The sequence below is a fragment of the Salminus brasiliensis genome, chromosome 17 (assembly GCF_030463535.1).
Source record: "Salminus brasiliensis chromosome 17, fSalBra1.hap2, whole genome shotgun sequence".
In the NCBI taxonomy this organism is placed as follows: domain Eukaryota; kingdom Metazoa; phylum Chordata; class Actinopteri; order Characiformes; family Bryconidae; genus Salminus; species Salminus brasiliensis.
The window spans coordinates 24,106,518-24,131,202 of NC_132894.1; the positions used below are offsets into that span (position 1 = coordinate 24,106,518).

At 38.6% G+C, this 24,685-nt stretch overlaps 1 protein-coding gene across 4 annotated transcripts; it reads left to right on the forward strand.

Moving 5' to 3' along the window:
• Positions 1 to 802: 802 nt before the first annotated feature.
• znf710b (zinc finger protein 710b) lies at positions 803 to 23,373 on the forward strand. Of its 4 annotated transcripts, XM_072660255.1 has the most exons (7): positions 803 to 933; positions 1,230 to 1,248; positions 12,847 to 12,892; positions 13,854 to 15,389; positions 18,957 to 19,148; positions 20,323 to 20,494; positions 20,614 to 23,373. In XM_072660255.1, exons 3-7 carry the CDS (start codon positions 12,848 to 12,850, stop codon positions 20,790 to 20,792), a joined length of 2,124 nt encoding a protein of 707 aa, XP_072516356.1. In that variant the 5' UTR covers positions 803 to 933; positions 1,230 to 1,248; position 12,847; the 3' UTR covers positions 20,793 to 23,373. The 4 variants fall into 4 exon arrangements, with proteins under 4 accessions (XP_072516356.1, XP_072516357.1, XP_072516358.1 ...); XM_072660256.1 differs by lacking the exon at positions 1,230 to 1,248; XM_072660254.1 differs by lacking the exons at positions 803 to 933; positions 1,230 to 1,248 and adding an exon at positions 8,584 to 10,440.
• The last annotated feature ends 1,312 nt before the right edge of the window (positions 23,374 to 24,685 follow it).

A 24,685-nucleotide genomic window follows, 5' to 3' on the forward strand; every position in this document is an offset into this window, starting at 1 on the left:
GATCTTGCTATCTTCTTAGAGAACTCACTGGTTACTCCATCTACAGAAGCTCGAAGCCTTGGGGTAGACATGGATGATCAGTTGTCATTCTCAAGTTATGTTGCCGGTTTTATTCGGTCATGCAGATTTCTCCTTTACAACATCTAGAGAATTCGACCCTTCTTCTGTTTAACTCGTCGACTCTTTTACTATTAGTTAAAATAGCAACTGTTATCCGACGTGGTGGCAACTGCAGTATTTGGCATTTAATCAGCAGCGTTATATACAGGTGAAGGGATGTGACGCGAAGATTGTCTTAATTCATTAAAGTGCACTTTCAAGAGAGGCATAGGGCGACAATTGGGACAGGACCCATGGGACATGCTCTTGAACTGGGTGCTTCAACTAAATAAAGTGGTCTATGGTATTAATGTAAAAAATGGTTACATGATGACAATTACTAAGACTAATTATATTCATTTTTTATCTTGTGTGAGAAAAAAAACATGTCACGTCAACACAAATGTTAATTGTTCCAACCTTTATTAGCTACAATAATTTTGATGTTCTGCATTTCAGGCTTGGAAAAAAAAAGTTGGAACATGTAAACGTTTTCATGATATCGAGTAAAACTCGAGCAAAGCATAAAAATATTAATTCTTGTACACACAGGCGATACTTTAAGTTGAAAGAAAACGTACATTTCATAAGAATAAACCACACTGAATATGGTTTTATTAACCATAGAAGTCGTAAGCTCTCGTGGTTATGGCTTCCTGACGTTCTGACAACAAGGAGGTTCCCGGCTGTTGTTCGTTCACGTCATTCTTTCGCTCGTTCCTTTCTTCCTTCCTGTCGAGCACAGAGACTAGACCTAGCCACAATTTAAGATATACAGCGAAATTAAACATTTCCATCGCGTTTTCTACAAACACATCCGGCTTTTGGAGTGTGGTAAGTTGAACCACCGTTCGATTCTTGTTCTTGAACAAAATATTAAAGTAACAGTCTAGTACTGGTCGGTTGATTGCCACAATGTTTATCCTAGCGAAACTCAACGAATTATCTTTGACTGGCCTGTAAAATAACTCGCACTCTGAGATGGACGCCAGTTTACGTTTACAGTTTTGATGTGGTATTTATAATACACTGTGTGTGTCATTATTATACGGTACATATTGTTTATTTATGTAATTTTACAAAGCCGTCGTCTTTTCATTTTTGTTTCCACATTCTCATGCCACAAACAGATGGCGCCGGGGGGTGGAGGTGTGTTGGAGGGAGAGGAAAACCCGCATAAATGAGTACAGCAGGCCACGCTCCCAGTCTCCTCTCAGCCTAGTTTACCATGACCTGGGAAAACAAGCATATTCCTTTGTAGTTTGGATCAAAGTTCTGTCTGGTTTTAAAATTATTCTTTAGTGTTTTTGCTTGTCCAATTGTGGGTAGCTATGCTGGTGAATATGGTGGCTAATTTAATGAAATTAAGCTTTCGTGGATGTGGTATAAGCTGGCGTTGTATAGTTGAACCTTATTTGTGTTTACCAAGCTCCGAATTGGTTAACTGGAAATAGATGGTTGTGTAGCATACACATTTTTATTGTTATTTATCTTGTGTGGTGTATCCCTGCACTGTTGCTACCTACCTGTAAAGTCTTGGTTGGCAGGCTATGCTCTGTACGATAAATTTTTGTTTTCAAATATACAGAGTGAAGCTAAATCTAACTGTAAAATAGTTGGTTTCACTTCAGTAAAATATTGCTTGTTTTATTTTGCCAATAACTGGTAGTATTTCGAAGAGCAAAATAAAGTTCTTGGTTTCTTTCAGTCCGCTGTGTAAAATGTGGATCTGGAAAATATTCCAAGGGGAAAAGGCAATAAGATATTCATCGATATGACCACATTTGTTGGAGAAACCGATGATTTGTAATTTTATATTCTGTGCTTTAAGCAGTCTTTAGGTCCACATTGGAAGTTCCGATTTATGATTTTGGAAGTAGTTTTGGTCACAACCGCCTGATTTTTTTTTTTTGTTTGCTTATGTTTTCTGTTGACAAAAGAAAGCAAGGAGTAGAAATTGCTATTTGGGTCAGCAATGTTTTTATCCAGTAAAAAGCATCAGTAGCATGTATGATGCATGTTGATGCTTCAAGTGTCGTAAAAGTGAAACCTGGCATATATGGCACAAATCATGCTGGTCGAACAAGTTGGTTAAAAATGTGAAAAACTAAGAGTTGTTTTAAGCAACTTTCAAATCTTGATGAATTTTGCAGATTCAGAATATAGTTCCTATTTTACACTAGAGGTGCCACTCTAAGATGGCCTTTCATTTGCGGTTATTGAGGTTCACCTGGTCATCCAGGCAATTTACTGCAGTATACCATATTACAGTTATTAGCGCCAACCCATGACCACGCCATTACAGCATCTAGTATGAAGGCACAAAATTCTCAAGCTGCTAAATGTGTTGCTCCTTTCCGACATCATCTTTTGCCACGGATATAATGATATTAAGACAGTTAAACCTTTGTAAAGAGCAATTAACTTAATTATTCTGACAAATAATCACAATTGAATATATAAAAAATTTATTATAAAAAATGATATATATATATATATATATATATATATCCTAAATTAATAAAATAAAATCACTGTTTAAAAAAAAAAAAAGAAATGTTTACATGAATAGGCTCCTTGCCCATTCGGCATAAAGCCAAAATTTTCCTATACTGGAACTGTTGAATGCGGACGTCCATTTGAACTCATCCGAACTTTTAGACCAGAATTGTGCCGTCTTTGGAGAGGAAAAAAACACTATTAGCTGACACACTTCTGTTTCGCATTGCACTGTAGGGTAATAGAACCACTGATGAGCTCTTAATGATTGTTATTGGTTTCATTAGTTAATGGAATACTTTTGCTCGTTGGTTAGGCTCACTTGCTATGGTGTTGCTAACTGGACGTTAGATGGACGCTATAATGTGGCAAGGTGATTGCTGTGGTATTTCAGGCAGCTTCAGTGATGTTACCACTTGGTTGCTAAGCAGTTCCTATGGTATTCCAGGTGTTGCCAAGTGGTTGCTGTTGTACCCAATGTTGATATTTTGGTGTTGCAAGTGTGTTCATCAAGTGTCATAATTACAGGGTGCCAAAACTTTTGCATCCTATTCATTCCTATGGGAAACAAATTCTCTTAACATGTAGTGCTTCTCAGAAAACCTGTGTCTGATCAAAAAGCTTTGTACAAGCCCACATCAGTAGGGCTTCTAATACTGGATACATAGAGTGCATTACTAATACTATATTGATGTGTGGTTGCGCAACTTTAGTGAGTCTCAGTGGTTGCTATGCTGTTGAAATGGTATAGCTGTTTGTTGCTAAGCCATTGCCATTGCTTGGTATTTGCTAAGGTGTTGTTGTGGTGTAGCTGTTGGATGATAATGGGATGCTAAGGTGTTGCTGTGATGTAGGTGTGTAGTAAAATGTGTGGTTCCATAATTATTGCCCAGAACATGGTTGGTCCAGAAGCTCATCTATCACTTTTGGCTAATAGAGCGATGTCCACAAACTTTTGGCTAGAATGTGAGTGCCAAACCTTTTGCCCAAAAGCTCGTCCAGTACATTTGGCCAATAGAGCTGTTTCCACAAACATTTTACTAAAATGTGGGGTACCAAACTGTTTGTTCAAAAGCTTCTCCATTCACAGAGTTCTGAGAATTCTGGAGAGAGTGACATCACCACTGTGACCTTTCTGTATTTTGGTAAAAAGTTTTTGTACAAATTTCAGTGCATTGAAATGGGGAACAAATCAGCAAAATATTCGTTGCTATGTGGAAACCATGCATCTGATCAAAAGGAGATGTGAAAATCGGGCAGATAAACAATAAAAAGAAAAGAAATAACAGTATAGTTATGGTTGCGAATCGCAAAGTACTAGAGGGTGCAGTTCCTGCAGAAACAAATATTTTGCCCAAAAATGCTTTTCCAATATTTTTGAGTAATAGAGATCTGTGCAAACTTGTAACTATAATGTAGTGTGCCAAAATTTAAAGCTCAAGATGTTTGGGACAAAAGCTCATTTCAATACATCTGGCTAATGGAGCTGTGCCCATGGAAAAAATGCCAAATCCTCTCCTTATTCTGCCATTGACTCGTTTGATGTTTTGTAGACGGGATGATTTGAAGTATAAAGAAACAAGACATATTGGCAATTTAACAATTTGTTTATTTAACAAACAGGAGCCTCAGTACCGTGTGGAAGAACCATACACAGCCACAACAGCCTGGCACCTCCTCTTTATGATGGTCACCAGCCTGGTCTCACACTGCTGTGGGATGGTATCCCATTCTTCAACCAGCATTTGTCACAAGTCAGCCAACATTGTTGTGTTGGTCACTCTGGCACGAACAGCGCGCCCAAGCTGATCCCACAAGTGTTCAGTGGGGTTGAGGTCAGGACTGCTGGCAGGCCATTCCATCCTCTCCACTCCCAAATTCTGGAGGTAGTCTCTAATGAACCCTGCTCTGTGGGGGTGAGCTTTGTCATCTTGGAGGAGTTCGGTCTCTGTGGATTGCCAATGGTTGTAGAATTTCATCTCAATATCTCTCTTTATCCTTCAATAATGACGAGCCTTGTCATTAATGGCAAGTATTAATGGCAAAATTATAAATTGAGATAAAAGATTCCAGTTTGTTTGGAGTTTTTTTTTTAAGGTATATTTCAGTTATGAGCAGCTGCAGACTGAAATTATAGTTATAATTTAAATTATAGTTAAATTTATATTATGATTATGATCAAAGCAGTTCAACAGTATAGATGGTTTGGTGACTTTTATCAATAAGTTATAAATGGTTCTGACCAGAGTAGGATGGGTCAGGTCCCCCTTGTGAGTCTTGGTTCCTCCCAAGGTTTCTTCCTCTCTGAGGGAGTTTTTCCTTGCTCACTAGGTGATCTTGGACTTTCATGTCTTATGTTATGTCTTTTTTTCTGTCTTTTACTAATTATATAACGCTGCTTTGTGACAACAACAGTTGTAAAAAGCGCCATACAAATAAATTTGACTTGACTTGAGTTGAAATGAAGAGAAGCCATAAGAAGTGTTTTAAATGTTAAAATGTTTTAGACTTTCAGTTTTACACTTTCCTCTTTCATTTAAAGAGAAGACCTTGTGTTAAACTTAACAGATTCTGACTGTAACAGAGATTATAAACATAAAGGTTTCTGACCTAAAAGAATTTTAGAAATGAATGTAACCCAGGTTATATTAGGAAGAGAATTTGAGAATTTTCCCACTGCGGGACTAATAAAGGATTATCTTAAGAGTCTGTAAAGAATCTGAAAGCACCGTTTATAACCAAGCGGATGGTAGTCCGCTGATAAAGAACATCAAACTTCTAAATTGCACCTCTGCATGCCAGTCTGTAAATAATATCACCATAATCAAACAAAGGGAGCACAGTCATTTAAACAAAAGTGAGCATAGGTAAAAGAAAAAAGATTTCTGTATAAAAAGTTTGGCCTTGACATATCAATGTGTGTAGAAAGCTAAAGAGCTGTACAACCATAAACCAGTCAGGGCACTTTTCCAGTACAGTACAGCGAAATGCGTCCTCCACATTTGACCCATCTGTGGTAGTGAACACACACTCACACTAGTGAACTAGGGGCCACATCTGGAGTGGTGGGCAGCCAACTCCAGCACCCAGGGAGCAGAGAGGATCAAGAGCCCAACAGTGGCAGCTTGCCGAGCCTGGGTATCGAACTCTCAACCCTATCATTAATAGCCTGGAGCTCTAACCGCTGAGCCACCACTGCCTCTATAAACCACATAATCTTAGTCTTAGAGATATTTAAATACAGTTTAAGGTTGACAAAGACATTTTGGACTTGGAGAAAGCTATCCTGGAGTGTTGTCAACACAGATTCAGGGGAAGTACCAGTAGCATATAAGATGCTGTCATCAGAATTAATATATAAAGTAAACTGTAGGGCCTAGTTTGACCCTTGATGGACACCTTTAGTAACTAGACGAGGTATCCTCTAGTTTTACATACTGTGACTTTAGTGAAAGGTAATTTGTAAACCATGCTAATGACTGATCTTTAATCCCAATGTTGTCCAGTTTATTTACTAGAATAGAGTGATCAACTGAGTCAAAGGCTTTGGTCAGGTCAATAAATATTGTGTCACAATGTTGCTTGGCAAGGCAAAGCAGACATCAGACATCAAGAACAAAAAAAAACACTGATGTGTCTTTTCTCTTAAATTGTCAGTGCAGCCACATTTAAAAGCATTTATATTCTATTGGCAGACATTTATCAGCTGTTTTTGTAGCAATGGCTTATTAAACGTCATTGAATTTAAACTGAAAGAGCAAGGTAATGGCTAATAAACAGCTGAGCCCATTTTTTTTGATGATACGGCATGGCTTTTCTTTACTGCAATAAGACACGGTGGCAAGTAAAGTTTTTAAGTATCTGTACTTGAGTATGCCTGTTACTGAAGATTTAAAACATTTCAAAAGAAATCAAATGCACTATATTTTCAAAACTGGCTTGTTGCCTTAAAATTTTGATTGTTTTCAATATAATTGTCCTAATACTATTTAATGTGATGAACCATGCTGAAAGATAACCTTTTATTACACTTGCATGCCCTGCTCCCAGCTCCCGGCAAATTAATTTGGTTATTGGCACTGCATGTTTGTGTTCTGCAAGTATATTTCTGCTGTATCATGTTTAAATTTGTTATGCCAAATGTGTTATTCAGCCTCTATCTTTATGTAGCCCAGATTACTGTCATTATCAAATAACTGTCATTTGTTCCTGAAGCTCTTTTCTGAATGTATTTTCAAATATTTGATATTGTAACAACACCTTTTCTATGAAGTAGTAGCCTATGAACTATATAAAAATATATATGAAAAATATTTCACATAAATTAAAAAGTGAGAGTTCTGGCTAACCCCATCCCCAGTTATACAATACAAATTGATTAAGTGAGGTAAAATCATTACTTTTCAATTAGTAACTAAGGCTGTGACCGTTTTTCTTATCAGTGTAATAGATTGTGTTGCCATCTACTACTAGATAGTAATACAGTGTGGGGAAAAAAAAGTATTTAGTCAGTCACCAGTTGTGCTAGTTTTCCCACTTAAAAATATGAGAGGCCTGTAATTGACATCATAGGTAGACCCTAACTATGAGAGACAAAATGAGAAAACATTTCAGAAAATCATATTGTCTGATTTTTTAAAGAATTTATTTGCAAATAATGGTGGAAAATAAGTATTTGGTCAATAACAAAAGTTAATCTCAGTACTTTGTTATATATTATTTGTTGGCAATGACAGAGGTCACACGTTTTCTGTAAGTCTTTACAAGGTTGGCACACACCGTTGCTGGTATGTTGGCCCTTTCCTCTATGTAGATCTCCTCTAGAGCAGTGATGTTTTGGGGCTGTCGGCGGGCAACACGGACTTTCAACTCCTTCCAAAGGTTTTCTTTGAGGTTGAGATCTGGAGACTGGCTAGGCCACTCCAAGACCTTGAAATGCTTCTTACGAAGCCATTTCTTTGTTGCCCTGGCAGTGTGCTTGGGATCATTGTCATGCTGAAAGACCCAGCCACGTTTCATCTTCAATGCCCTTGCTGATGGAAGGAGGTTTGCACTCAAAATATCTCAATACTTGGCCCCATTCATTCTTTCATATACACGGACCAGTCGTCCTAGTCCCTTTGCAGAGAAACAGCCCCAAAGCATGATGTTGCCACCCGCATGCTTCACAGTTGGTATGGTGTTCTTTGGATGCAACTCAGCATTCACTCTCCTCCAAACACAACGAGTTGTGTTTGTACCAAACAGTTCTACTTTGGTTTTATCTGACCATAAGACATTCTCCCAATACTCTTCCGGAACATCCAAATGCTCTCTAGCAAACTTCAGACGCGCCCGGATATGTACTGGCTTAAGCAAGGGAAAAAGTCTGGCACTGCAAGATCCAAGTCCCTGGCAGCGTAGTGTGTTACTGATGGTAGCCTTTGTAACGTTGGTCCCAGTTTTCTGCAGGTCATTCACTAGGTCCCCCCCGTGTGGTTCTGGGATTTTAGCTCACCGTTCTTGTGATCATTTTGACCCCACGGGCTGAGATTTTGCTTGGAGCCCCTGATCGAGGAAGATTAGCAATGGTCTTGTAGGTCTCCCATTTTCTGATTATTGCTCCCACAGTAGATTTCTTCACACCAAGCTGCTTGCCTATTGCAGATTCAGTCTTCCCAGCCTGGTGCAGGTCTACAATTTTGTTTCTGGTGTCCTTTGACAGCTCTTTGGTCTTTACCATAGTGGAGTTTGGAGTGTGACTGTTTGAGGTTGTGGGCAGATGTCTTTCATACTGTTAACGAGTTCAAACAGGTGCCATTAATACAGGTAATGAGTGGAGGACAGAGAAGCCTCTTAAAGAAGTTGTTACAGGTCTGTGACAGCCAGAAATCTTGCTTGTTTGTAGGTGACCAAATACTTATTTTCCACCATTATTTGCAAGTAAATTCTTTAAAAATCAGACAATGTGATTTTCAGATTTTTTTTTCTCATTTTGTCTCTCATAGTTGAGGTCTACCTATGATGTCAATTACAGGCCTCTCTCATTTTTTTTTTAAGTGGGAGAACTTGCACAATTGGTGACTGACTAAATACTTTTTTCCCCACTGTAACTATGATGAGGTTAAGCTGTGCACCCATTGCTTCATGTTATATATTAGTATATAAACATGTAAAACTAACCCACATAATTTGACAATTAGGTATGCTACAAGCTGGCTAACGTATTTGTGATGTAAACATGAATATGGCACATGGCTGTTCCTAATGAAGTCCCTGACTAGGCTTTCCAATGTAGTCTTTAACTTGCCAACTTAGTAACATGTCAACCTTTTAGCAGTGAACAGATTTTTTTACATTTTAATGCTGTTTTGTCATTTTTGTTGCCTTCCCATCTCCATCAACTACTTTTTTTTTGGAGACATGAGAGATTAGTTTTCACTTTTGTTATGAAATGCTTCATTAGCTTTGTGACAGATGTAGCAGCAATCCATGTTATTCCAAAAAAATCTGTGTTCAACTCCTCAATCCACAGAACAGTGGACCTTATTCACCAACAGAATTTGATTATAAAAATCTGGCAATAAAAAGGATCTGTTCAGTTTGAGGACAGTGAGATCAGTTGTTATGAGAGCATTTAAAAACTAGGGCTGTGTATTAGCAAGAACTTGGCAATTTGATGCGTCACGTCACGGCTTATGATTCAGTATATTGTAATATATAACAATACTGTAAGCAAGATTATATATTTTTTTTTTTGTACATTTTATGAAAACTTTTCAAACTGTCAAAATGGTCGCTATAGCCATTCTAGTAGTTAAGATAAGATAGGATAGTCCTTTATTAGTTATGGGATTCTGAACTTTCTAGGGTAAAATTATTTCATTCATGTGAAACAGTTTAACTTGATTGAAGTACAGGAGAATATTTGTTAATGTACAATTATAATGAACTACCTTCAATGTTTTGTATCCTCGATATGCAATATGTATTAAGTGCAAGTGTAAATAAATCAAATTTATTTGTATAGCAAATAAGGAATCAGTAATCACTAAAAAGACAAGAAATCAACAACATAAGAAGACATGAAAACCCCAGTGAGCAAACCAAAAGCAGCAGTGGGGAAGGGAAAAACTCCCTCAGACCTGGAGGCAGAAACCTTGCGAGGAACCAAGATATACAAAGCGGACCCATCCTCCTCTGGTCTGAACTATAATAACTTTATGAACTTCTGATAAAAGTCACTGAACCACAGAGACTGTTCCACTGCTTAGGTGTGTAACATCTCATAATATCATAATAAAAATCATAATATCACAATATGATAATCACAATAATCATGGTACAGTATAACTTAATATAATCATAGTAGTGATGGTAAGAGTAATGAAAGTAATCATAGTTAATGGTGGTAATATTAGTAGTGGCAGATAGAGTCCATTTAGATTTTAACATGGTCATTAGGCAGGTAGCAATGGCAGGAGAGTGGGCAGCTGGTCTGACACGGTGGTGGGGGAGACTGGTGGGTGGCAGCTGGTCTGATGTAGGGTAAAGGGGACCCCAACGGTTAGTCTTTTTATAGGTCAGGCCGGATGAGTGGGCGGCTGTTTACTCTGAGAATGTAAAAAGACAGTTTGGCAGTCAGCTTATGGCGAACAGAGAATGTTGAGCAGTATTGGATTGTGGCCGACAATTCCGGCAGGTCTGACTGTATCAGCCTAATTAAAATAAGAGAGCCAGGATGACCGCTCCAGCGTTTCAGTATTTTTGGAATTAATAAGAAGCCAGCACCCTGTCATCTAAATGATCATGATGGTTCATAATATGTAATTAGATCTCACAGATACTCAGCAGCGAGACCATGTAGGTATTTATATGTCAGTAGAATAATGTAATACAGAATTTGTGAATGCAGTGCTGATATATAACGACTGATATGGTTAAATGTTCTAGTTTTGGTAAGGTCTCTGGCTGCAGCATTTTAAACTAGTTGAAATTTACTAAGGTTCCTGCTGGAACAACCTGACAATAGTGTGTTGCAATAGCCTTGATGTGATAAAAGCATGTAATTTGATTATAAAAATACATGGTTTGCAACCCAGAAAAAACATGGCTTGGACCGTGCAGTCCTTCCTCTGCGACTGGTTCAGTGCACTCGTAACCTTCACAAGGAAGGTTAGCCATGGGAAGTGTGTTCGTATGACATTTAAATCCGTTCTTTACCCTTGATAAAAATAATGCACAGTGTTTTCCTGTTGCTTATATAAACAGCAACAAGAATTATTCAAAATAGTATTTACAATAAACAGTTCCTCTGCCAAAATAGTCTATTTATTGGTTAGAGCTCAATATAAACTTTGGTTACTAGACATAAAAATGGCTAAAGTATACTTCATCCTTTAACAAAGCAATGACTAGTTTGTTTTTTTCACTGTTCAATCAGGTTACTCAGAAAATCATACTGCTCAAACTATCAAAAAAAAAAAAAAAAAAAAAAAAAAACTGTGATAACAAGCACAACTCACAGTAATAATCACAAAACCGTGGTATTGTGGCAGTACAGTTAACATCATAGCCCTATACAGGACTTATTTTAGCCAGTAGTGTCTCATCTTAACAGGACTAATCTCAGCGCTTTAAGGAATTAAGGAATGTAGTATCAGTAGTTTCAGTAGTATCAGTGTTCTAAAGTATTGACAGTATTCACATAATGCTTTATGGAAACCCCTGTATATGCATTAGAATATGCAAACAAAATGATCATATCAAAAACTTACTTGAGTTTTCATTGTTTTATATTACATTTTGTCTGAAGAACTGAAACAGTTAAATAGGAAATATTAAGGGGGCAAATACTTTTTCACAACACTTTTTATTTATTTATTTATTTATTTTTTTAACCATTTTCACACCCTGTCTGCCTATAAGAAGCTAGGTTAACAGGTACATGAAGACAGTGTGGACTGTAATGTCGGAATAAGCAGTCACTCTGTTGTTTCTGTATTTACATTGCTTTCGACCCCCCCCCCTTTGGTTTCTATGTCCCTCCCCTCCCCCATTTCTTTCTTCTTTCCTCTCACACTTTGCTCTCCTCTCTATTTCTCTCCCTCTCCCTTTTTCCTGTCTCTCTCTCCCCTCCCTTCTGGTTGTCTTTATCCCCTCCCCTTTCTCCCTTTCTGTCTCTCTCTATTTGCTCTCTCGGTCTACCTCCCTCCCTCTTTCTCTCCTTACTGGTGAAGCCTTCTCTTCTCCTCCCTCATCCGTCCATTTTCTCTTCTTCCTGATCCCTCTCTCTCTCAGCCATTTTCTCCTGAGGTACAACCATAAGCATTTTAAACCACACTGATTATTTTACAAAAAACACAAAATATTTAAGCAATATATTACAAGTATCCATACAAAACTATATGTGATGCTTTGTTTTGCATTTATTGATTTTTCAGTTCTACTTGGGTGTTTATTGGACACAAATGTGATCCAATAAGTGGAAAATAAGTATTACGAAGTAAACATTAAAATACAAAAGGGTTAGTAAACAACTAAAGTGTTTTACATGTTTAGTTAGTGATTGTTTAGTTTGTGTATCTCCATGCTGAGATTAAGCTGTAGCTGTAAATAGGATAACTTTGCATAGTTTCATTTGAATGCCTATTGGCACCATAACTAGAAAATGTTTGTGCACATAGAGAGTAGAAACACAACAACCAGCACCCCTTTTCTCTTTCACTTTGTAAATGTGTTTTATACTCATAATGAGTCTTTTTACTGCATCTACTCTTCCTCTCTTTCCCCTTTTTTTTTCTTCCTCCCCTTTCCCTTTTATTCTTTGTCTATGCTCCTCTCACCCTAGTACTAGTCTATCACCATATACATTTCTTTTGGGTATGCAGATACATAACACTGTTTGTTAGTGTTATTGAATAATTGTGTGTGTGTGAAAGAGAGAGGCAGAGATTGAGAAAGAATGAAAGAATGCTTCTATGCAAGAGAGTGTGCGTGAGTGCTTGCACCAGAAAGCGGTAGAGGGAGATGGGGGAGGGGAGAGAGAGTATTTAGAGCAACCATATCTGGGAGAGAGAGCGAGAGAAACAGAAAGGGAGGGGAGAGAGGGGAAAAAGAGAGCACACGTACAGAGAGAACAGAGGGAGAACAACACGGAAAAGAGCGAGAGAGGGAGATAATGATAATGTTGTTAAAGCTAGTGTAGCTACAGGCAGCAATAGAGCAGGAGAGCCAGAGGGTGAATGTGAACCTCTGACTCTGTTTTAGGATGAGATCTCTCAAACACCTGAAACCCCAAACCAAGAAAAATGTGGTAAGTTCCTCTTACTGCACCCAGGACACCCTGAGCAGGCATGCTAATATAATGTGTGTGTGTGTGTGTATATGTATGTATGTATGTGTATGTATATATATATATATATATATATATATATATATATATATATATATATATATATAATATAATGTGTGTGTGTGTGTGTGTGTGTGTGTGTATATATATATATATATATGTGTGTGTGTCATTCATTAATTCATAATTGTGTAATTTAAGATGCTAGACATTTACCTTTTTTGTTTACTGTGTTTACTTTTCTCACCTTTTCAGTTTTACATATTGCATCATTTTCAACCTTTTTTGTTTCTCTCTCGCCTCTCTCTTGCATTGTTTCTTCTTTGCTCTCTTACTCTCACCCACTCTGTGTCGGCCCCTCCCTCTCCTTTTCTCTATTTCTCCTACTTAGTTACTGTGCCCCCCAGCCCTTTCTCTCTTTGCATCTCTGATGTACTCTTGCACACCATTTTTGTGTCTTTTACATCTTTTTACAATTAATATCACCAGTATCATGCTTTTGATTAGGGTTGCGTAACATGCTACTATGTTTCTAAAACCTCATTGACATAAATATGTCTTGCTGATGTAAAGAAATCTGAATATGTAAGAAAGATACATTAACATTTGTTTTTATGGTGTTCTTAAGTGTAACATGAGGTACTCTGACGTGAATCATTGAGGTCTACTCCTGTTTTCTTTTTTTCCCCTCACATTTTTCACATTTAAACTCTATACCTTGTATGATGTGTGAAATATGGGTGGTCATATATTTTTTCAATAATAAAAAAAAAAATCTTATCTTATTTATCTTAATCTTATTTAATTTTAATCTTATTTACTTTCAGTTGGACTTTTTTTTTCTTTTCAGAAAAAGTCACTGCTGTTGTGTTCTATGCTTCTACATTCTTAAAGGTCATTTCTGTGTCTGTGTATATTGCAGGAGGAGAAGACCCAGCGGCTGGTCAGATGTTATTCTGAGGCCATGCACCAGCAAATGGATGCGGGGACACAGACAGACCCTGTGGTGGTGTTGTCTTTGGCACAGGCTGCGGTGTTAGGACTAATATCCCAGAATGAGGTCTTTGGTGCTACTATTGCCCCCAACGGTTTCTACACCGGAGATCCCAAAGAGTCACCTGCACCTGTCACTGGTGAGCGGATGGACTATGAGTATGCTGAACAGCTAATTGGTGCAAACGGTGACTACTTGGGCGTCAATGTTGGTGAGGACAGCCACATGCCTCAAAGTTGTGCTGAACGAAGGTGGCAGGGGCCGTCTGAGAATGGCAAAACTCCTGCAGGTCACTCGGAAGCAGGTTCACATGTCAAAGGTGAGTCTGTCACTCCAGGTCTCCCATCCTGCAACCACATGATGAACAGTATGATTCCTAGAGAGAGCATGCAGATGGTGGACCCATCTGGCTACCGGGTTGTCCCCAAACCTCACGCTAATAATTGCTGTGCCACCTGTGTCCGGGAGCCCAAGAGCACGCATCCGCCAACTGACCACCACTCTCATTCTCACCTTCATACTCACCCACATGCTCCTCATGAGGTTCCTCCTCGTGACCGAAGTCACGCACAGGAAAAGGGAGGAGTTGACGAGGTACTAGAAGAAGTTGATAATGGAAGGATGGGTAAATCTGGAAGTGGAGGGGAGGAGATCAGCAGCTACTTCCAGACTAATGAGGTTGCCTATGAGGATGGAGATATGGATGGCGTTGGGGACTTTGATGAGAGCAACCATGGCATATTCTGGGGTGAGCATGTTGAGGGAGAGGCACCAAGGGGCCGCCGAATTGACAGACTGGACATCAACATCCAGATTAACGAGTCCTATTGTGTTGATGTGGGTGAGGGTTTAAAACGCTGGAAATGCCGTATGTGTGAAAAGTCGTACACCTCCAAGTACAACCTAGTTACACACATACTGGGTCACAATGGCATCAAACCACATGCTTGTCCACACTGTGGAAAGCTCTTTAAGCAGCCTAGTCACCTGCAGACACATCTCCTGACACACCAGGGCACACGGCCACACAAGTGCACTGTCTGCAAGAAGGGCTTTACCCAGACCAGCCACTTAAAACGGCACATGCTACAGCACTCGGACGTAAAACCTTATAGTTGCTGCTTTTGTCGCCGTGGCTTTGCCTACCCGAGTGAGTTGCGAGCCCATGAGGTCAAGCATGAACGCGGCCGCTGCCATGTCTGCTCACACTGTGGCATGGAGTTCCCCACGTATGCCCACCTCAAGCGCCACCAGGTCAGCCACCAAGGACCAGCCACTTTCCAGTGTGGCCAGTGCAGTAAAGCTTTTGCCTACCGCAGCCAGCTGCAAAACCACATGCTGAAGCACCAGACACAACGCTCTTTTTCCTGCAGCCAATGTGGACTGCAGTTTCTGCAGCTGCATCAGCTCCGACAGCACTCACTCACGCACAAAGTGCTGAAGCCGCAGGAACGCGGCTCTAAGGTACAGAACGGTTGTGTTGTCTTTCTAATGTATATGAAAACTGATATTGCTTGCATCTGGAAATCAGATAAATCAAATTGATGTTCTGGTCCATGTAAATTGTAGGCATTAAAAACATTAGGCTATTTATCTGAACCCAAAACACTTCATGCTATATTCTGCAATAAATATGGGAAGTAAGCTCATAAATAGAAGTCAGATTTATTTTAAACTTAAAACTTAGTTTAAAGGGGAAGTTTGGCCCATTTGGCCCATCCCGTGGTTGATTCCTAGGCACCTCATTATGTATATTAGTGTAGTAATTATTTGTTAAAAGAAAGTCGTATTACACACGTTCCTCTTAATGATTTTGTCAACACTCTTAAGATGTCGTAAGACATTTTGCTGCTAAAATGACGTTTATGTATTCATCTTTTGTCAGAAGTATTCATATCAACTTTATGTTGTAGTGTTATTGTAATAATAAAACATCCTGAGCACAGTGTTGAAAATTGTAAAAATGTATAGCAATTTTTTATAAGATCATTTCTTTCATGAAAATATTTAAATATCTGCTGACTAATTGGAGATTACTTTGTTCAATAACTGGTCATAACTGCTTCTTACTGCAATAGATGAGGTTTATGTTCTATTAGAGGCATAGTAACTCACTAGCTTTTAATCCACCACTCTCCCCACCTCCCATGGCACCCATAGAAGTATAAGTAAAGGAAGAGTGAAAATTAATACATTTTGTGAACAAATGGACTTGCCTTTTCATTCTCAGCAGAGTACATAGGTGTTTTCATAGTACAGTGGGGAAAAAAAGTATTTAGTCAGTCACCATCTGTGCCAGTTCTCCTACTTAAAAAGATGAGAGAGGCCTGTAATTGACATCATAGGTAGACCTCAACTATGAGAGATTTTTTTGAAAATCACATTGTCTGATTTTTAAAGAATTTATTTGCAAATAGTGGTGGAAAATAAGTATTTGGTCAATAACAAAAGTTCATCTCAGTACTTTGTTATATATCCTTTGTTGGCAATGACCGAGGTCAAACGTTTTCTGTAAGTCTTCACAAGGTTGGCACACACCGTTGCTGGTATGTTGGCCACTGGAGACTGGCTAGGCCACTCCAGGACCTTGAAATGCTTCTTACAAAGCCACTCCTTTGTTGCCCTGGCAGTGTGCTTGGGGTCATTGTCATGCTGAAAGACCCAGCCACGTTTCATCTTCAATGCCCTTGCTGATGGAAGGAGGTTTGCACTCAAAATCTCACAATACATGGCCCCATTCATTCTTTCATGTACACGGACCAGTTGTCCTAGTCCCTCTGCAGAGAAACAGCCCCAAAGTATGATGTTGCCACCCGCATGCTTCACAGTTGGTATGGTGTTCTTTGGATGCAACTCGGCATTCACTCTCCGACGAGTTGTGTTTGTACCAAACAGTTCTACTTTGGTTTCATCTGACCATAAGACATTCTCCCAATACTCTTCCGGAACATCCAAATGCTCTCTAGCAAACTTCAGACGCGCCCGGATATGTACTGGTTTAAGCAGGGGAACACGTCTGGCACTGCAAGATCTGAGTCCCTGGTGGCGTAGTGTGTTACTGACGGTAGCCTTTGTAACGTTGGTCCCAGCTTTCTGCAGGACATTCACTAGGTCCCCCCGTGTGGTTCTGGCATTTTTGCTCACCGTTCTTGTGATCATTTTGACCCCACGGGCTGAGATCTTGCGCGGAGCCCCTGATCGAGGGAGATTAGCAGTGGTCTTGTAAGCCTCCCATTTTCTGATTATTGCTCCCACAGTAGATTTCTTCACACCAAGCTGCTTGCCTATTGCAGATTCAGTCTTCCCAGCCTGGTGCAGGTCTACAATTTTGTTTCTGGTGTCCTTCGACAGCTTTTTGGTCTTCCCAATAGTGGAGTTTGGAGTGTGACTGTTTGAGGTTGTGGGCAGGTGTCTTTTATACTGTTAACGAGTTCAAACAGGTGCCATTGATACAGGTAATGAGTGGAGGACAGAGAAGTCTCTTAAAGAAGTTGTTACAGGTCTGTGACAGCCAGAAATCTTGCTTGTTTGTAGGTGCCCAAATACTTATTTTCCACCATTATTTGCAAATAAATTCTTTAAAAATCAGACAATGTGATTTTCAGAATTTTTTTTGATGTCAGTTACAGGCCTCTCTCATTTTTTAAGTGGGAGAACTTGCACAATTGGTGATTGACTAAATACTTTTTTCCCCCACTGTATGTAATTCAGGCCCTTGTGCACCACAGTGTTCCCATACCATGATGCACCATATGTTAAAATGTTTAACATATGGTTCTAAATAATGCCTTCAGCTACTTTTACTTGGCTACTGTAGACCGAACTTCTGTCAATTATTTCTGTCAGTTAATACTTTTTACTCAAAAGTGGCAAGCTACTAAAAAAAATATTACTATTACTAAACTATTTAATAAAATATTTTTATTTGTGCAGTTTCTAATGGGGCAACTAATTGTGTGCTGCTGTTAGTAAATCTATAAATCTAATTCTGTCAACTTCAGTTTGTGAAAAACAAACTGAGCTAAGCATTGATTCTGTGTTTTGATTTCTGAAGTTTGCTGATATTTTTATCTGATTTTCTATTTAAATATTTCATTTGTTGAACTGCTCTGACTGACTCATACAGCTTGGAAACCAACTGACCTAAACAAGCGTGCAGTGCTTGTTGATTTTTAGATGGAGTTGAGGAGTCAGTTTTGCTAGATTGACAGATTTTAAATAATTATTTATACAATTTATTTTAAGTAACCATACTTAAGTATTTTCTAACTGGATTATTTTTTCTTTTACTTAAGTATGTGAACTGTACTTCTGCCACCTCCGCTAAAGAGGTATCATCCTACACCCTGACCTCACTAATGCGCTTGTTGCTAAATGCAATCAAACCCCCTCAGCAATGCTCCAAATGCTCCCTAGACAGTAGACAGTTACAACAAAAACACTAACTCTTTCTGAAATATCACTGTTTGGAAGAAATAATGAATGAGCAGGTGTCCCGATACTTTTGTCCACATAGTGTACCTCTACCCCTTGACTGGTTTGTTATATGTATTGTTTTTGCCAGAAGTATTCGAAAAATGGGTCAGAAAGTTTGGCAGACAAAATAGCATGCAAGTCTGGTTTCACTGTTTTTTTATAGTAATGCTATTTTCTGCATTATAGGCTCAAAGCAATGTGCTGTAATTTTTTATATAAATATGAACATTCAATTATACATGTTTTATGTTATCCATTATGTGTCCAAAATAGTAAACTAGTACTAAATAAAGCCCAAACTGGACATATTTAAAACAACACAATCCTTAAATTGTATCATCTCCATTTCATCTTCCACAACATACAGTTTGATTATGCAGCATTGTTGCTGTAAGCTTTAGGATAAAAGCAAATAATAATTGGTACTAGTATAAAATTGATTATTGCAGATGCTAGTCTGAGCTTACCTCCCATACTAAAATGTATTTTTCATTACATAGAAAACAATTTAACTTCTGAAATCTGACTTGTATGTTGCTTTCTGTTGACTGTCAGGGAATCAAGGGATTCAAGTGTGATGTATGTGCACGAGAGTTCACATTGTCTGCAAACTTGAAGAGGCACATGCTAATCCATGCCAGCGTCCGGCCTTTCCAGTGTCACGTCTGCTTCAAGTCTTTTGTCCAAAAGCAGACCCTCAAAACCCACATGATCGTCCACCTGCCTGTAAAACCTTTCAAGTGCAAGGTTAGACTCCGGACTAAACACCAGACATAACTTAAATCAAACTGATCTAGTTTAAGCAAATTAATTAATAATTGTACTATGGGACTGATGTTTTGAAAACTACGGTTGCTAATATAATTATTCAACTCCAATTGCAAATTAGCTTTATAAATATAGTGTACAAACCTTCAGCTGTTTACAATAAACCAATAAAGCAAGAACAGTTTAAGTAGCTCAACAACACTAATATGACATAAATAACTTTAGAACTAATATAAAGTGTTTTCTTCAGATTCAAGACAAAATGCCACTTTTAATGACTACTGCATTTTCACAATTATTTAACCTTTTCATGACAGTTAGTTAGTAGAGCATCCTTTTGCTGTTATGACGTGCTGCAAATGTGATGCATAGCCAGACACCAGCTTCTGGCAGCGTTCTTTAGAAATCCTAGCCCGTTCCTCGTGGACAGTGGCTTCCAGATGCAACCACCTTCAAATCCCACTGGAGACAAGCTTTGCCTTTCTCACAGAAAGCATTTTGTTTCTCAGAATTAGTTTTTCCTAATACTTGATTCAGTCAATCCTGCCCTTCGCATGCTGCAGGTTTCCAGTGCCAGAAGAAGTAAAGCAGCCACAGCGCATTACCAAGCCACCTTTTCCAGCCATACCACTGATCCAAAGCCTGTCAAGTTTCTATTTTTGTTTCACTGCTTCACAGAACAGAATCCTGAAACTTTCATGGCTTATTAATATGGTTGTGACAACACCTGATTTGCAAATTTGTGCTCTTATGAGGGATTCTGTTTAGGGGTTAAATCATTCTGAAACTGCAGCAGTTGTTATAAATTGCATTTGTTCAATGTGGAGAAAACACTTATTACATTAGTTGTGTGAGTTGTGCTATTTTAATTATTCTTGTTGGTTTATTGCAAACAACTTCCAATGAGGTTGAACAATTTTGATTGCAGCTATACTGCGCTGAAAACAGAAAAAGGTACATGGCACCTTTACTGGGATGCTGAATTTGAATCACATGCGTTAAATAAATAAATAAAATAGTGTTACTCACTCAGAGTAGATCCTTAATTCTTCTTAGTCAACGTCTTAATGAGGAATTTAAGCCAGAAAGAATTCCTTGCTATTGTACTTTACTAGAAAACTTCATTTATTGATTTTATTATTTTGTCTTATAGGTCTGTGGGAAATCATTTAACAGAATGTACAATCTCCTGGGGCACATGCATCTCCACGCTGGCAGCAAGCCATTCAAATGCACATACTGCTCCAGCCGATTCAACCTGAAAGGGAACCTCAGCAGACACATGAAGGTCAAACATGGTATGGATGTTTCCCCGGATGGACAAGGTGAAAAAGATCTAACAAATTTGTTAAGCCTCTTTTCAACCATCTGTTTCTTTTTGATTTGTTTTTTTTTAGTTTCATTTGGTCTCAGTAAACAACTACTTTGCTCATTTGTTTCTTAGATGCTCCTCCAGATCTGGAATCTCACGAGGACTATGATGAAGAGAACTTCCACTTTACCACCTCTGAGAACATAGTTAATAATGATGCGCCTAATCTCACCAAACTCTCCGAGGTGGCAATCCAAGAGCTGGACTACTATAATTTTGGAAAAGATGTGGCCAATTACAACACAGCGTAAACACTTACATATTTGAATTTGACTGAAGTTAAGATACTATTCAGTACAGATGACCTGGAATGGCTCTTACCAACCGTAGGCTGATTTGTCCTTTTCAAACAAGACTTATCCCTTAGGATTTATGGGCAATAGGCCTTCTTGGGCTCACTCCTGTGGTGTTACTACCTTGGTCCTTTTTATTAATAACAGACTGAGTTCACTAGAGTCTTTTGAACAGGCATAGAAAAGTTCACCCCTGTACTTTTAGAGATTGTAATGGATACATATGAAACATACATTAGATAATCAGCTGTGGTGTGTCACTCTGGTAAATCATCTGGGTGTAGAAAACATATTGGGGCTTGTGGCCTTCATTTTTGCAGTTCTCAATATACTCAGAAACAGCCAAACAAATAATATTCTATAATAATATATCTATATCTATATATATTAGTGGCACACACACGCACGCTAAAATAATAAATCCCCCATCTGTACGCAATACCCCATAATGACAAAGTGACAACAGAAATGAGATTTTTTTGCAAATTTATTAAGGCTATAAATAAGGCTACTAAAAGTTCCCAAGAACACCGTTGCATTCATAATTCTTAGAAGAACTTTCGAACAACCCCAATTCTTTACCATCCCTACACTGAGGCATGATTGTGGCCGCATCATGCTATGGGTGTTTTTTTTTCCAGAGGCTGGGACAGGGAGACTGGTCAGGGTGGAGGGAAACCTGAATGGAGCAAAGCACAATATTCTTAATGAAAACTTGATCTAGAGCGCTCAAGACCTCAGACTGGGCCAAAAATTCACCTTTTATCAAGACAGTGACCCTAAGCACACAGTCAAGAAACTCAGGAGTGGCTTAGAGACAACTCTGTGAATGTCCTTGAGTGGCCCAGCTGACTTGAACGCAATTGAAGACCTCTGGAGAGACCTGAAAATGACTATCCACTGACAGTGCCCACCCAACCTGACATAGCATGAGAGGATTTGCAGAGAAGAATGGCAGAAATTCCCCAAATCCAGGTGTGCAAACCTTATGGCATCTTACCCAAGAAGACTGGATGCTGTAATCACTGCCAAAGGTGCTTCAACAAGTACTGAGTAAAGGGTCTGAATTCTAATTCAAAACTAGGTTTTTTTCTTTTCAGTAAGTTAGCATACATTTCTTGTCATTATGGGTGCAGAATGATGGGAGGAAAAATTAGTTTTTTTATATATATTTTTTTTTGTATTTTGGCACAAGGCCGCTACATATATGCTACTCTCAAAAAGTTATGAATATTTGGCTTTCAGGTGAAATTTCAGAATGAACCTAAAATGCACTCTAACCTTTACAGGTGAACTTAATGCGACCTTCTCTAAACTTCTGAATGCACATGTCTAACTGTTTAATGTTTCAGTACTTTTTTGCACAATGGCAAACTTCACAACAGGTGTTTGATCCATGAATCGACCAATACATTTCCTGGTTCAATTAGAATTGTTATTTAAACCGTCTTCTTTCTCATGCTGTTCACATTTTGAGATCAAGACAAAACCAAAACAATTGATCAGCAGTACCATCACAGGATGTTCTCAGATGGAAGTGGCCACTGAGCTTAGTGTGTCACAGTGTTGTCAGTAAGTCGCAACAGAGAAGACTGGAAGAGTCACAGAATGGCATAGAAGTGGATGTCCTTTGACCACATCCCACACTGATGACCATTTTATTGTGAACAGTACTCTGTGGAACTGGATGATGAATGCCGCACAACTCTAGTAAACGCATATTTAAGGGAGGTGAGAGTCACCCACCCAAGTGTCATGTCAGACCAATTGAAACTGTTTACATCAGTGTGGTCTGCATGCTAGATAACCTGCAAGGGTACTTGACCACACCACCTGGCACAAACGTCTCTTGCATGGTTCAAGGAGTATTTACGCTGGATGGGGGACCAGTGGGCCTCAGTGGTGTTCACTAGTGAAATTCAGTTCACGCTGAGCAGACATTATAGCCACTAATGATGTTGGAGACATCAATGAGAGTGCTATGCATCAATCACTGTTGTCACCAGACGAGCCTTTGGTGGTGGTGGTCATACATTGTGGGCAGGTGTGTCTAGTTAACACAGAACTGCCATTCATTTGGCACAGTGACAGGCCCATTCAATTGAACAGCATCATTATTCCAGTCATTGTGCCTCAGTATGAACAGCACAGGCATAAAACCATCTTCATTAAAGACGATGCCTTAGCTCATCGAGGTTGCATCATTAGGGAACCACTGCTGGAGACTGGGGTACTTCAAATGGCATGACCTGCACTTTCTCCAGACCCACCACTGTTGTTGGCTTTTGTTTCAATAAATAGTTTTAGATGAGGAAATTGCATGCTTCTACTTTTAAATGCCCTACTTATCAGTGATACAACATATCACTGCGGTGTAACAATACATTTCACCCAAAAGCCAAATATCCCAAACTTTTGTGTGTGTATAGAAATATATATATATATATATATATATACCTTCATTGTGTGAAGATTTTTATATATATATATATATATATATATATATATATATATATATATATATATATATATATATATATATACACACACACACACACATTATACATACATAATGTATATGTGTTGCTGTAAAATCTTCATACACTGATATGGTGTACCGAGTGTGTGGGTGTATATATACTTGAGGTATTTGGGCCCTTTTTCAAAATGACTACATTCTGTTTGGTACACAAACCATTCAACCTTGTAGCACCACTACTGTTGCCAGAATATAAATTCATCAGCTATCATTGGATTAACCACCACTTTCTAACATGTGTAAACAATTGTTGTTCTTTTATATTGATTTGCTATTTATTTTGATGAAAATATCATTCGGAAAAAAAACAAAAAAAAACCAACATTTTTCACCACTGACCGTACAAGCTCTCGTAACACCATCTGCAATGAGATGCCTGTGTCACATTTTTTTGTATACTGTTGCTTAAGATTAAATTGACATGTGTAGGTTCTTTAAATAAACAATTTTGAAGTGCAGTCCTTTTTTTTCACTTTATACTTAATCAAAGTTTAGTTCAGCTTGCAGTATATAGTTCTGAGATTTTGCAGCATTTCATACATACTTTTGGTTTTTAGTGTTAATTATGTAAGTGCAGGTAACACTATGCTAGAAAGTTGAACAATTATTGAATCTATTGTGGATCGGAGAAAAACATATACCGGTTTGGAATGTCCCGATTCAGTTCTGTTCCGGTCCTAACACTTCTGTGAAATCAACCTGTTCAGTTCGGAAGCAACACTGATTGTGAATCAATTTCACCTGCTAATGAAACAGACAACAGGTAGAAATGAGAAGCAATTATAGCAACCCCTATAAAGGTGTTATGCAGGTGGTGACCACAGACCATGTCTTCCATGTCTCCCTTCTCATCCTCTGTTCTCTTCTCTGGCTGATGAAGCTGTAGCAAGAAGGTTTGCTGTGTCTATCAGCAGTGTCCAAAACAATGGAGCAGATACCAGGAGATGTGAAGGGGGCCGTAGGAGCAACAACCCAGCAGCAAGAACCTACTTCTAATCTGTCCATAGAATGTTGTGCCATTTATTTTTAGTTAAGTTGTGTTCTTTGTCAAACTGTGACCTTTCAAACACTTTTTTTTCAGCAATGGTACTTTACGAGAGGGTCTTGCAAATTTGTTTGGCTTCACGTAGGCGTCTTCTGATTGTTGGAGTACTCACAGGTAGTTGAAGATCTTTGATTTCCCTGGAGCTGATCACTGAATGCTTCTTTGCCATTTTTGTCATTCTATTATCTAGGCTTTTCCTCCCACGTTTCAGGTTTTGTTTACAATTTTAAAGCATTTAAGATCATTTTAGCAGAGCAGCCAATTATT